Source organism: Protopterus annectens, chromosome 7.part1, assembly GCF_019279795.1.
Source record: "Protopterus annectens isolate FY-2018-M chromosome 7.part1, PAN1.0, whole genome shotgun sequence".
NCBI lineage: Eukaryota > Metazoa > Chordata > Ceratodontiformes > Protopteridae > Protopterus > Protopterus annectens.
This window is the reverse complement of record NC_056740.1, coordinates 189,232,527-189,245,816: the sequence shown is the minus strand read 5'-3', so window position 1 is coordinate 189,245,816 and position 13,290 is coordinate 189,232,527. Positions and strand designations below refer to the sequence as shown.

Below are 13,290 nucleotides of genomic sequence, written 5' to 3'. Positions count from 1 at the left end.
GGTAAGGCTCTTGCCACCCCCATAGTGCCTTTTTAGGCAATGTCACAATAACAACATTCCCAACATAAAAATACCCTCTAAAAACAACCTCAAGGTTATTCTGCTAAAAGCTAGGAGTCTGAACCAAAACCTACACTCACTGGAAGTAGTCCTCATCTTGGAAGATGCTGACATTTGTGCAGTCATGGAGACCTAGTTTAAGGCTTCAAAGAGCAGCTCAGCTATACCAACTTACATTTCCTTCCACATGTTCAGACCACAAACTGAAGGTGTGAAAACTAAAGGAGGTGGCATATCAATATTCATTAAAGATAAATACACCCCTAGACTGGTTAAACTGCATGATTCCCTTGACTTACTTCAGGTGCATTTGACCGTAGGTAAGACCCTTTCTCAGGTCATTGCCAGCTATAGAACTCCCTCCATGAATCAGGACATCCACTCGACCTACTTGGATCTACTTGACTCAATCAAGATGCAACCATACACCCTAGTTTTGGGTGACTTTAATTATCCATTCATTGACTGGGTAAAATATACGTATTCTAATTCATTTACCCAAAGGTTCCTGGACTTTGTTAACTCCAATGCCCTGGACTGGCTGGTTGAGCCCCTTGTGGGTGTGTCAACCAGCTGGTCCTGGACTTTGTTAACTCCAATGCCCTGGAGCAGCTGGATGACACACCCATAAGGGGCTCAAACATCCTGGATCTGGTGCCTAGCAACATGGGGGACCGCTACACCACCCCCAGTGTGTGGCCATCCCTGGTGAGATCTAACCACAAATCAGTCTTGCTAGAAGTAACTGTAACACAAGGCCCACCCTTAGCAACAACTAGACTAAAAAACTTCTTCAAGGCCAATTACAACTCTTACGTGACAGCATAAATAGCTTCATAGCCCTTCCCCCCACTGATGGAACAGAGTCCTATGCTGAGTGTATACATCACTGCTTTATAACAACACCTGTACAATTGTATCGACTCTGCCATACCTGATGAATCCAAAGCGAGATCTTCAAGGAAAACAAACCTGCCTGGTGGACAACTGCCATTAATAGGCTATACAACAGGAGAAAGAAACTGCTGTTTAAGAATAGGAAGGAATGGTCTCAAAACTGGAAACACTCTCTCCTCAAATTAAACAAGCAAATAAGACTCCTAGTGAAGTCCTCCAAAGAAAACTATGAATCCAGATTAGTTTCCCTAAATAAGGATAACCACAAGGCTTTCTTTAGTTACATCCAAAAACTCAAAGGTAAGCCCAGATTTGTGCTGAAGTTGTAGTTAATAGTACTACATAAACAGAACCTGTAGATATGACAAACCTGCCGGCTGACAGGTTCAGTGAAAAGTTCACTCCCCTGTCCCGCCACATATACCCCAAAGCATCCCTAACACCTGTCCCCCACCTAATATCTCAGAGAAGGAAGTCTTAAATGCCCTCTCCAAGGCCAAAAACACAGCCTCTAAGGGATGAGATAACATCCCAGGCTGTGTTCTGCATGGGTTAAAACAGGAATTAGCATCAGCATTGGGCACCCTTTTCAATGACAGTCTAAACACTGGCTTTATCCCAGAGGAATGGAAAACAGCTGCCATCATCCCTTTGCACAAAGTGGGTGCATCTACGAACCCTGGGAACTATAGACCCATTAGCCTGACCAGCCTTATCTGCAAGGCCAGGGAACGAATCATCATGGACCTTATTAACAAAGATATAGGAAATCTTCAAACACTCAGCACTTAACGCCACCCAGTTTGGTTTTGTCAAGGGCACAGGATGCCTGTTAAACTTGGTGGACTTTGATACAATCACCAAAGCCCTAGATGAGGGCAAATCTGTGCATCTGGCCTAACTAGACTTGGCCAAGGCCTTTGACACAATTCTCCACTCAGGCATCATTCATAAACTCACCCAGCTGGGTATCAATTCATACATTGTTAGATGGATTGCAAATTGTCTCACTGATAGAATTCATACTGTCAAAATAGGGGACTCCACCTCTTCCAGCATACTCATAACCAGTTGTGTTAAACAAGGATCAGTTCTGGGCCCCCTAATATTTGGAATCTACTTCTCCGAAGTACAAGCTAAAAGTCTAAAGGACTATGGCTGACAAAGTTTGCTGATGACTGCAAACTGGGAGCGATCACTGAAACCCCTAGCAATGTCAACATCCTGCAAGAAGGTCTTACGCAGACTAATGACTAGTGCCAAAGTCATGGTCTTAAAACTTAATGAAAAAAATCCATTATCATCCCCTTTGGCAAGGGTGATGTTCCTGCAAGCTACCACATCAATAGCAATACCATAAGCACATAGTCAATGGTGTGAGATCTGGGCACACAGGTCGACAGCAACCTTAAATTCAATCACTGTGTCTCCACAGTGGTAAGAAGGGCATTTTATATTGTTCATCTCACAGGTAAGGGCGTTGCCTCCAGAAAAAAAGAGGTTATAACCCCCTCCCCCGTACTCTTCCCTCATCAGACCAATAATAGAGTGCAACGCTTCCTTTGGTATGTTTCTTTCCAAACATCTGTAGCCATTGGAGAGACCACAAAGGCTCCTTACAAAGAAAATTCAGGGTCTTCAAGATCTGTCTTATGTAAACAGACTGAAATCATTGTCACTTTACTCTGTGTCATACAGACTACTCAGAGGCAACCTGTGCCTTGCATATAGAGCAATCACTGACATAGCATTAATGGAAATGCTGCACATTCGCAATTCGGGGTTACTCGTTCAAAGAACCTTAACCTGATATGTAACATTAACAGAACTTGCTGGAGTGGAGAGACAGATTTGCCTTAAACAGGTTACCACACATTTGGAACAAGTTTCCTATTCACGTTAAACAAAGCCCCTCATTGGCCCTATTTTAAGTATAATCCGGACGACTGGATGGGTAACCGGAAATTCAATCCAGAGGTTCCACCTGTGTCACCATTGGACAGGGGCAATAAGTGCTGATTTTAGTGTCTACTTGAACCAGACACCCTTGGGAACATGGGTTGTATTTGGCTAGGCTTGTAAGGGCCCTGGGGCCGTTAGCCAAGTAACCTCCTATGATAATCTAAAATTCGACCTGCATATACAAAACTGTATAAGAAAAACTAATAAAAAAATAGGAATGTACATAGCTCTCGAATGTCCAGATTTTTGGCTCATATTTTTAGTCTGTTCCTTATAAAAATCTGTGGTTTTCTGGCAAATCATCAATGAGTGAAGTCATTAAGTAATGACAGACATTTGAGTTTCAGACTTCATATCTTTTGAAAATGCATGCTAACACAAAATCTTTTATTCTAGCAAAATTCTAAGTTTATAACAGTACTATTTATAATCTGTCCCTATTTTTTCGCCTTTGTCCCCCCCATTATTTTTGGTTTTGTCCAGATTTCTTGTGCTAAGAGGGTGAGAGCTGTAGATCAATATATGTGTGTTTATACCTTTAAGAAGCTATTCAAGGGCTTGCACAAGTGTATAAATACTGAACAATAATGTGACTATGGTGTACAGGGTCCTGGGTTCGAGACCTGCATGGCTGTTTATTATGTCAAGCAAAGTTCCTCATTAACACTCTTCAAGAAAAATCTTGATGAGTGGATGGGAAATAGGAAATTACACCCCGGGGATCACTTCTGTGGCTCTGCTCGACAGGGGCACAGGAAATTAACTTTCTTGGGTTGGCATAAGCCAGGTAACTTTGTTGGCTAGGCTTAGTTAGGCCCTTGGGTCGATAGCCTAGTACCTACCTATGAACATGCAAGTCTGACTGCCATTTTGTGGTTAGCTGTTGAGATTTAAGCATGTATGTGTAAAAGGTCTGTATGTTAATTAGTTTTTTTCATATTTAATGATGCTTCTATCCATCCTGATGTGTTTCTATGTATTAAAGCATCTAAACGAAATCCCAAGTCTTCATGTTATATGTATTAGAGACGAGCAAGCGACATGGTGTCAGAAGAGGCATATCTAAAGGCATGGAGTCAGAACCAGCATATCCAAAGGATATGAAGCTAGAAACGGCTTGTCTAAAACGATTACAGGCACTTGCTTAGAGTTGGTATAGACAAGTGGATCATCCCAAAAATGTGCATAGTTCGCAAAACAGGTCAGAAACTAATTTTATATATTAAAACTTGCTCAGCACTATTTCTTTTTGCATAATAAAATGGGGCATACAGAATGTTCTAAATAACATTTGCATACACCGATATGTACGATATTGATAAAATATTCAAATTACTACAGAAAATGTTTGAAATAAAGTCTGTAGTGCATAAAATGAGTAAAATAAAGGGAAACGACCGCATTTTCACAAAGCAAGTATTTTTTATACTAAGCAAATACATCACAGTACAAAGAAGTGTATAAAGTGTTTGCATGTTTGTGCAGTGTTACACTAAAGTTATTTTGAAAAGTACAGCCAGTACAAGGCATATTTCGCAAAGTACAGCCATTACAGGGCAAATTTCACAAAGTACAGCCATTACACAGCACATTTTGCAAAGTACAGCCATTACAGAGCACATTTCGCAAAGTTCAGTATTTTGAAGTGTTTGTTGTGCATTTGAATGTTGTTACAAGCTCACAGCCCTGTTTGTTTGTGCATAATTACAAGGACCATATTTTTAGTGTGTTTGTGTATACTTTGAGGGCATGGCAGATGGATTTCGAAAACCCAGTGCACTTGTGTTTGACAGTAATATTGCTGAGAACTGGAGTGTGTTTGAGCAAGAGTACAACATTTTAATACAGGTTGCATTTTCTGATAAAGATGACAAACAAAAGCATTTATTTTGCTTAATTTAGCTGGGTCAGAAGCCATAGAAAGGAAACGTTCATTTGTGTATACACCTGCTGTATATGCTGGAGAGGGGGAAAACTTTCATATTGTTGTTCCGTCTGAGTCAAGGGAGGACCCTAAGTGCTTAAAATGTAAATTTTGAGAAATGTGTAACCCCCAGACCAGGGTTGCCAGATGTCCCTATTTGGGTGGGACTGTCCCGAAATCAGCAGCCTGATCCCGAGTCCTGCCCTGCCGGTTTAAATCCCGGCCAGCCTCCGCTTTGTTTGTTTTTTTTTTTTTTTTTTTTCATTGTCCCGTATACCTGGCATACAGGCCAATCAAAAATTGCTAAACACGGAGCTTCTTGTGTTCCGCAATAAACACAAGAAGCTCCGTGTTTAGCGATTTTTGATTGGCCCATATGCCGGTATACGGGCCAATCAAAAATTGCTAAACACGGAGCTACCTGTGTTGAATGCAGAACTACAATGAACTGTGTTCCGCATTAAAGACCTTTTTTTTTGGTCTTCACTTGCCGTGAGAGACGACCTTTTTTTTTTGTCCCTACCTGGGGGGCTGGAAATCTGGCAACCCTGCCCCAGACAAATGTTAATATGGAAAGGCACTTATTTTACACAAGAGATTGAAAGCCTGGTGAAACTTTTGCAGTATATATAACTGACTTGAGAAATAAAGCTAAAACATGCTGATCTGGTGACTTAAGGGATGAGTTGATAAAGGACAGACTTGTGTGTGGCATAAAAGATGATGCTGTGAGAAAGATTTTGCTTCGTGACAGTGATTTAACTATGAATAAGGTCACTGAGATTTGTCAGATATATGAGTTCACAGAAAAGAACACAAATATGCTCACAGATGAGAGCAACTCTAGAAGGCACAGTGATAAAGCTCATGTTGATAGTATGCAGCACATCGTTAAAAGAAACAGGCCCAAGGACACAGCAGCAACTGCAACCCCTGCAGCACTCACTGGTAAACCCCAGAACTTTCTAGCACGTTCCAGAGTTTGCAAAGCCTCAGTGAAGCATAAGAATGAGTCAGCAAGCTCAAAGCATGGCCCCCAACCTAGTTTCATTGCCAACTGTCGTAATTGTGGTGGAAGTCATGAATCTACGAGGGAGAAATGTTTAGCTTTTCGTAAGCAATGCCACAAATGTAATAAACAGAATAATTTCAAAAGGCTTTGTAAATCAAAAGGCCCACATTCTTTTATCAAAAGGGAACATTTTAAGAACCAAGTTGATCAGCTAGACAGTGGCAGCTCTACTCTTTATGTTGATCGTGCATCAGTGCTTCATGAAACAGTCAATGCAATAGATTTAAGGGCAAAGAATGAAGTATTTTGTACTGTTCTGATAAATGGCAAGCCCATAGAGCTCAAAACTGACACAGGTTCCAAGTGCAATGTTATGTCCGCAGAAACATTTGCTAGAGTGTGCAAAGGTGAAAGGCTTGATTTGGCAAGGTGTGTAAAGCTTGTTGCTTATGGAGGTGAAGAAATTCAAAACGAAGGCTCAGTAGTGCTTTCATGTTACTCTGTTGGAAGAAGCTATGCCTTATTATTTTATGTGGTCAAGAGGCACGTCCAGTCATTATTAGGGTGGAGAGACAGTTTGAAAATGGGACTGCTTTTATTTAATAAGGAAGTCTACCAAGTTAGCTTAAAAGACCACTACTCTAATTTTGGCCAGCACATTTTTTTCGACCTATGCTGATTTGTTCCAAGACAAACTACTCAAACTTCCAGTTGTGTACTCCATAAAGTTAGACACAGAGGTCAGTCCAGTTATCAGGCTAGCATGTAAACTTCCAATAGCCATGCAGAACAGAGTCAAAGTCAAGTTAGATAAAATGGTGTGACAAAGTGTGATTTGTCCAGCTGAAACTCCAACTGAATGGGTATCTTCCATGGTGGTAGCTCATAAGAAAAGCTCAGATGACATCAGAATATGTATTGACCCATGAGATTTAAACAAAGCACTAAAAAGACCTCATCATCCAATGCACACGTCAAAGAAGTCACAGCCTTAATGCCAAATGCCACTATTTTTTCTGTCTTAAATGCAAAAAGTTAATTATGGCAAATTCAGCTTGACAAAAATCCTCATTGCTCACTACTTTCAGTACTCCGTTTGGCAGGTACAGATTTTTGAGAATGTCATTTAGGATAAATTCTGCAAGTGAAGTCTTTCAGCCTGCAATCGAGCTATTTTTTTTCTGAGTGTCCATCTGCTATTATAGTAGATGACATATTAGTAGGAGGTTGTGATGAAGCTGAACATGACAGAAATCTCAGAAAAGTTCTAGAAAGAGCACACCAAGTGAATCTTAAGCTCAATCAATACAAATGCAGATTTAGGCTACAAGAAATTACTTATGTTGGTCATTTATTTATTACTACAGGCCTATGACCAGCCCCTTCAAAACAAACAGCCATTCTTGAGATGCCAGCTCCAGACAATGTTGAAGCCCTGCAATGTAGTTTTGTCATGGTTAACTACCTAGGCAAGCTCATTCCAGACTTGAGCCAACTTTCAGTGCCACTCAGAGAGCTGACACATAAAGATGTATCCTGGTCTTTGTTAGAGCAACACCAAAGAGCATTTGATGTCCTGAAACAGAGAATTGCTAGTCCACCTATGCTTAGATACTATGGTGTTCACAAACCAATAAAACTTTCCTGTGATGCTTCAAATTTTGGTCTTGGTGCAATCATTCTACACCAGGATCAACCTGCTATCTATGCATTGAGAACTCTTAACCAAACTGAGATGCAGTATGCTCAGATCAAGAAACAGCTTTTGGCAATTGTGTTTGCATGTTTGAAGTTCCATGATTATTTTTATGGTAGACCTATCCAGATCAAAACAGACCACCAGCCTTTAGTCACTATCTTGAGAAAGCCAATGCATTTAGCCCCAGCCAGACTGCAACATATGATGCCGAGATTACAAAAGTACAATTTCAATCCTGTCTACAAGAAAAGCAAACTTCTTTATCTTGCTGATACATTATCCAGATCACCCAGAAATACCACAGAACAGCACGAGAATGGGAATCTTGATTTTGAAGTCATGGAGGTGAGAAGTTTTTCTTCCACATGTCTTGATGAGCTGAGAGATCACACAACCACAAATCCTGTTTTACAAAGGCTCAACCACTTTATCAGAAATGGATGGCCATGAAAGCACTCTAGTTTACCTCAAAAAGTGCAACCTTATTTTCCATACAGAGATGAGATTTTGGCTGACAAAGGTATCATTATGAAAGGTCCGAAAGTAATTGTTACAAAGTCCTTGCAACCACAGTACATTACTATCCTGCATCATGGTCACCCAGGAATTGAATCTACCAAAAGAAGGACAAGAGGACTGTTTTTTTTAGCATTTTATTTCACAATACATTTAGAGACCACTTTCATCTTGTTCAGTGTGTATGTAATAGTATGAAGTCTCATCAACAGAAAGAACCGCTTCAGCTTAACCAGATTCCGGAACTACTTGGTTGACAGTAGCCACCAACATCTCAGAGTGGAATGGTCAAACATTATTTGGTGTTAGTAGTCTCTTACTCCAATTGGTTTGAGATTGACCTTCTTCCTAATCTAGCATCCAGTATTGTCATTACTAAGATGAAGTATCATTTTGCTGTTTATGGTAGTTTGCACAAAGTTATTTCTGACAATGGCATGCAGTTTACAAGCCAACAATTCAAACGATTTGCTAAAGAATGGGACTTTACTAATGTCACAAGTAGTCCAGAGGACCCACAGTCAAATGGTTTGGCAGAAGATGCAATTCAAAGTGCAAAGCAGTTACTAGAGAAGTCAAAGTGAGACAATAGTGATGTTTTCCTGAATCTCTTGAATCTCAGAAATATTCCTCGTGATAAACATCTTGGTTTACCTGCTCAGAGACTTCTGTCACGACAAACCAGAACCACATTACCAATCAGTAGTCAATTGTTGGTTCCATGTGTCCAGAACAAAAGGTTAGTGAAAGCCAATCTATTGAAGAAGTGCCTATCCCAGAAGTTCTACTACAATAAACCAGCAAACCACTCAATCCATTACAAGAGGGAGAAGTGGTAAGGATGCAAATGTCCAAAGGTTACGATCGGATTGGTGTCATGAAGAATACTGGTCCTGAGCCAAGATCATACATTATAGAATCAGGAGGAGCAACTAGATTTAGTGTCCAAGCCTATATCACAGCAGATAGCCTGTGAGAAAGACTCTTTATCTCAGAGTAAGTTGTCTGTTGCAATTACAGAGGAAGTTCTGAGGACATTCCTGTTCCTGTGATGAATCCAGAAGTTCCTGATATGAGTTGTGCATAGCAGACTGCCCCTGTTGCTAAATTTGGTCCCAACTATTATGTTACGAGATATGGTTGAATCTCTAAACCCTGTAGCAGATATGAAGCAACCTGGACATGAAGACTGTGTTTTGTTTCCAGTGTATATAGTAATGCATGTCTGTCTCTGATATTGTTTTGTGTAAAGGACAACCTTTTTAAGAGAGAGGATGTAGATCAGTATGTGTGCATATATCTTTAAGAAGCTATCCAATGGCTTGCACAAGTATTTAAATACTGTGCATGTGCAAGTCTGACTGCCATTTTGTAGTTAGCAGTTGAGATGTAAGCCTGCATGTATTTAAGGTCTGTCTGTTAATTAGTTCATTTGTATTTGATGATGCTGCTATCAATCCTGATGTGTTTCTATGTATTAAAGCATCTATATGAACCCCCCAGCCTTCTTGTTATATGTATTAGAGATGAACGAGTGACAAGAGGTATGCTTATACAGCCAAAAACTTTCTCACCAAGACAACTAACGTTACACTTGCCACCACTTATCGCCTCCCCACACTTCTTTTTGAAGAACTCCCATCCTTACTGACATTCAGGCATCAGAAATATCAAAATATGAACACTGCTATAACAAAGTTGCTAAATTTGCAACAAATACCCTTTTCAGAATCCATCACTGTATAGCACTAAAAGCCTAAATTGGTTAGAACTAACCCATCAATTAACATATACACAGCTTCTTACCACCTATAAAATTATCCAGAAACAATCTGCTTGTCCAGCACTGAATAACATTATACACAACTATGTTCTTGGACAGTCATTATGATGCAATGACCAAAAACTCCTGTTTGTCCACAAACCTATCAAATCTACTGGGCAAGGTTTCTACTCGTAACATGTTGCTAAGGCCCGGAACTCCTCCTCTCTATCCATCAAGTCAGTAACCTCACTCTCATCTTTCAAAACCATTCTGAAAGACTTCCTAGCCAAAAGCTGGCTCTGCTCTTGCTCAACACCAGGATAAGCTGTAAATGTGGACAAATACCCATTCGTACCTTACATCTCTTTAGTCTCCCTTTTTCACTCACTTTCTTACTTCTAACAATTTCTCTCCCCTGGCTTTCTTCTCTACATATACCACATGTCTGCTTTTCTCTCACTTCATATTGCAATTCCTGTTTGCATTATACTAAACTTACCTTTAATTTCTGTATAAACTGGCTAAAATTTTTCTAACTATTAAATCATCGTCATATAACTTGTACCTGTTCTTAATAATGTGCTCATATTGTGACTAATTTGGTATAATTATTTAAACTCTATTTGTTTTTTGTATTATTTTTAAAGACAGTAAAATTATAATTCTTAAAAGGTTAAGTAATACTTTGGAGCTTTTTTCTCCGGGCCTTCACTGAAAATGGGCTCCTTCCCAGTTGGCCTTAAAATGGCCAACAAGAGCAGCTGGCTATGAACCTATTCCAAATATGACCTTTTGGTAGGTATCAGAAAGGAAAGAACAACACAATAATATTGGACTTTATTGTAAAAAAAGACATTGAAAAAATATGTAAGCTAAAGAAATCCTACACTGTTTCATGTTCTTCTTGAATATTCACTTTGTCTTTTTAGGTATACACAATATATTCCTTTACCGGATGCAACGTGAGGTTAAAACTGCACCAAGAATCAATTTAACTGCTGCAGAGATCAGAAAGGTGGGGTGGCTGGCTTCTTTCTCCTCATCTGTTTTTTTTTTTTTTTCTTTTGCAGATAGCATATTTTGTATTTTATATCCCAATAGGGATACCTCAGTCATTACATAGTGCCAACATCTGTGGTTCGAAATGTTGAATTCTTCAAGATGCATGTGGTATTATACATCTGTAATCAACTTTTTCATTAGTTCTATATGGTGTATTCCTCAGGAAGAACGTTGAGGGCAAGCAAACTGTCACCAGTTACCACACACAAATTAGCTGTCTCTAGAGATGTAGTGGGTCCAGTATGGCTAAAAGGGACGCATACCTCTCAACCTCATAGAGCAAGAAATCTGGACAAAGCCATAAATAATGGGGGGACAAAGGACCAAAAATAGGGACAATTTTTAAATATTGCTCCTACAAACTAAGTTAATAGAATAGCAGGTTTTGCACTAACATGAATTTTCTGAAGGATATGAAGTGTGTAACTCAAATGTCTGTCATTATTATCTGACTTTAATCTTCAATGATTTACCACCAGAAAACCACAACTTTATGAAAAACAGATCAAAAATCTGTACATTCTGCGAAAATCTTACAGACAGGTATGATTAGAGACGGCATGTAGAAAAACAAGAGTGTACGTGTCATAAAACATAATAATGAGTTGCTTTTTTTTTTTCTTTTGCAGGGCAATGCAGTGCCTGAAGGCTGAAGTCCCCCCATACCTGTATAAGAGCAGATTGCTTCCATCTGGGGTCGCTGCGGAGTGGTATTTTCTTTAAGATCTATTTATATCGCTCCTCAGTGGAGTTAAGTTTTCTAGCGACTTCTAAGGCAGAGAAGTAAGCATTTATATTCTACGCGGAGATTGTCCCATAATGTAGTTTTTATACAGCTAATATTGGTGACTGACTACTCGTTCGCAGAACTTTCACGGCAGTCTTAGGTCTTTAACAGCTTGTGACAGTGCGGATATACTCCAACTATTCAACATGGCCAGTATGTCATACCATATCTCCAATCTTTTGGAGAAGATGACATCTACAGACAAGGATTTTCGGTGAGTTTTGTCAAGCAATATGACTTTTACAATCCAGATAAAAAGGCGTTAACTCTTAAGTTTGGTAAAAACGTATTACCGTGCCCGAACGTAACGTGAAAGCATGTGTTATGGGAGTCGCTGATAGGGGCCGGAGTGGGGTTAGAGCCTGGGAAATGGAGATTGTAATATGATCCAAGCTAATAATATTTATAATATTGTAGTTTATGGCTGATTAGAAGAAACACCAAAAGCCAGTAATGTTTAGCAATCCAAGGGGTAGGCTATATGACTGTCAAGTTTAGTGCCGGAGTTTGTAATTACGAAATGAAGACAAATGACTTTATAATGAAGTCAGTAGACGGTTCTGTTTCACCTGTGGACATTATTCAGCTCTTAGTTTTGACAGTCTTCAATTTAGTAGCCCTTTACCCTTCGGAGAAGTGGGCGACACTGTGTTAGGTGCTGTTGCCAGTAGATTATTAATACTGCTTTTTAATGTCGGCAACAGATAAAAGTTCGGCAGCTGCACTGATAGAACGAACAGTAATAATTAGACGTGCAGTAATCAACACGTTCAATATTGGCTGGGTATTAACATTCACAAAACTGCACAGGCGTGGTTAAGCAGATTGGCTGACAGCAATAAAACCACGTGCAATGCATGGCAAGGGCTTGTAATAGGGGAAATATTAAATTACAGGCTTGATACACTGTTTTGCAGTACACTAAAGAAATACAAGCTCAAACGTGTACAGTTTGAAGTTACTTTGTTACCGAACACTGCATCTCGTCAACTCTCTCATAGTCTCTTGTGGGCTTACTTTTGCAGAAAGCTTTCAGTTGTATAGGCTGAATACCCTAATACTTAATTTATAAATCCAGATGTGAGATAAAAATAGCCATCCAGGCGAAGAATAACCACACATCTTCATTTAACTATGTTGAAACGTCAGAAACAACGTCCAAAACAGTGCAGAGCTGTAGCAAATTATGTCACATGCTCTGACCCAGAGAACATGGCTAGTGGGCAAATTTAGTTCAGACCCCCCCCCCCCAATAGTTGATCATAGAACCACGTCAACCCCTCCCCCTTTCAAATCTCCCAAGAACAAGTCCTCAAAGTGCTATCAGAGGCCAAGAACACTACTACTTATGGGGCCTGATAATATACCAGACTGCCTACTGGTAATGTAAAGCATGACTTGTCAGCCCCCTCCCCAAAAGAGGCTATTTAGTTTGAGCCTCCAAACAGGCTTCCAGTTGGATGAATAGAGGACAGAACAGTCATCCCCTTGCACAAAAGAGGAGTGTCAGTGGACCAGGGTAATTACAGACCCATAAGCATAACTAGCCTTATTTGTAAGGGTATAGAAATGATCATTATGGAATTAAAACAATTAAGGACATGGG

The 13,290-nt window shown here is 39.8% G+C and overlaps 1 protein-coding gene and 1 long non-coding RNA gene across 2 annotated transcripts in view; one reads left to right on the top strand and one right to left on the bottom strand.

Annotated features, from left to right (window-relative positions):
- Window positions 1-11,653, bottom strand: part of LOC122807681 — a 130,021-nt gene extending 118,368 nt beyond the window's left edge. The window contains exon 1 of the long non-coding RNA XR_006365715.1: window positions 11,564-11,653. This is a non-coding gene — a long non-coding RNA (uncharacterized LOC122807681). The remainder of the gene's footprint in view (window positions 1-11,563) is intronic.
- LOC122807680 (cullin-associated NEDD8-dissociated protein 1-like) overlaps window positions 11,620-13,290 on the top strand; it is a 1,198,738-nt gene continuing 1,197,067 nt past the window's right edge. Inside the window, exon 1 of the mRNA XM_044078634.1 lies at window positions 11,620-11,898. Within this exon, the coding sequence (XP_043934569.1) occupies window positions 11,831-11,898 (68 nt within the window). The 5' untranslated portion in view covers window positions 11,620-11,830. The remainder of the gene's footprint in view (window positions 11,899-13,290) is intronic.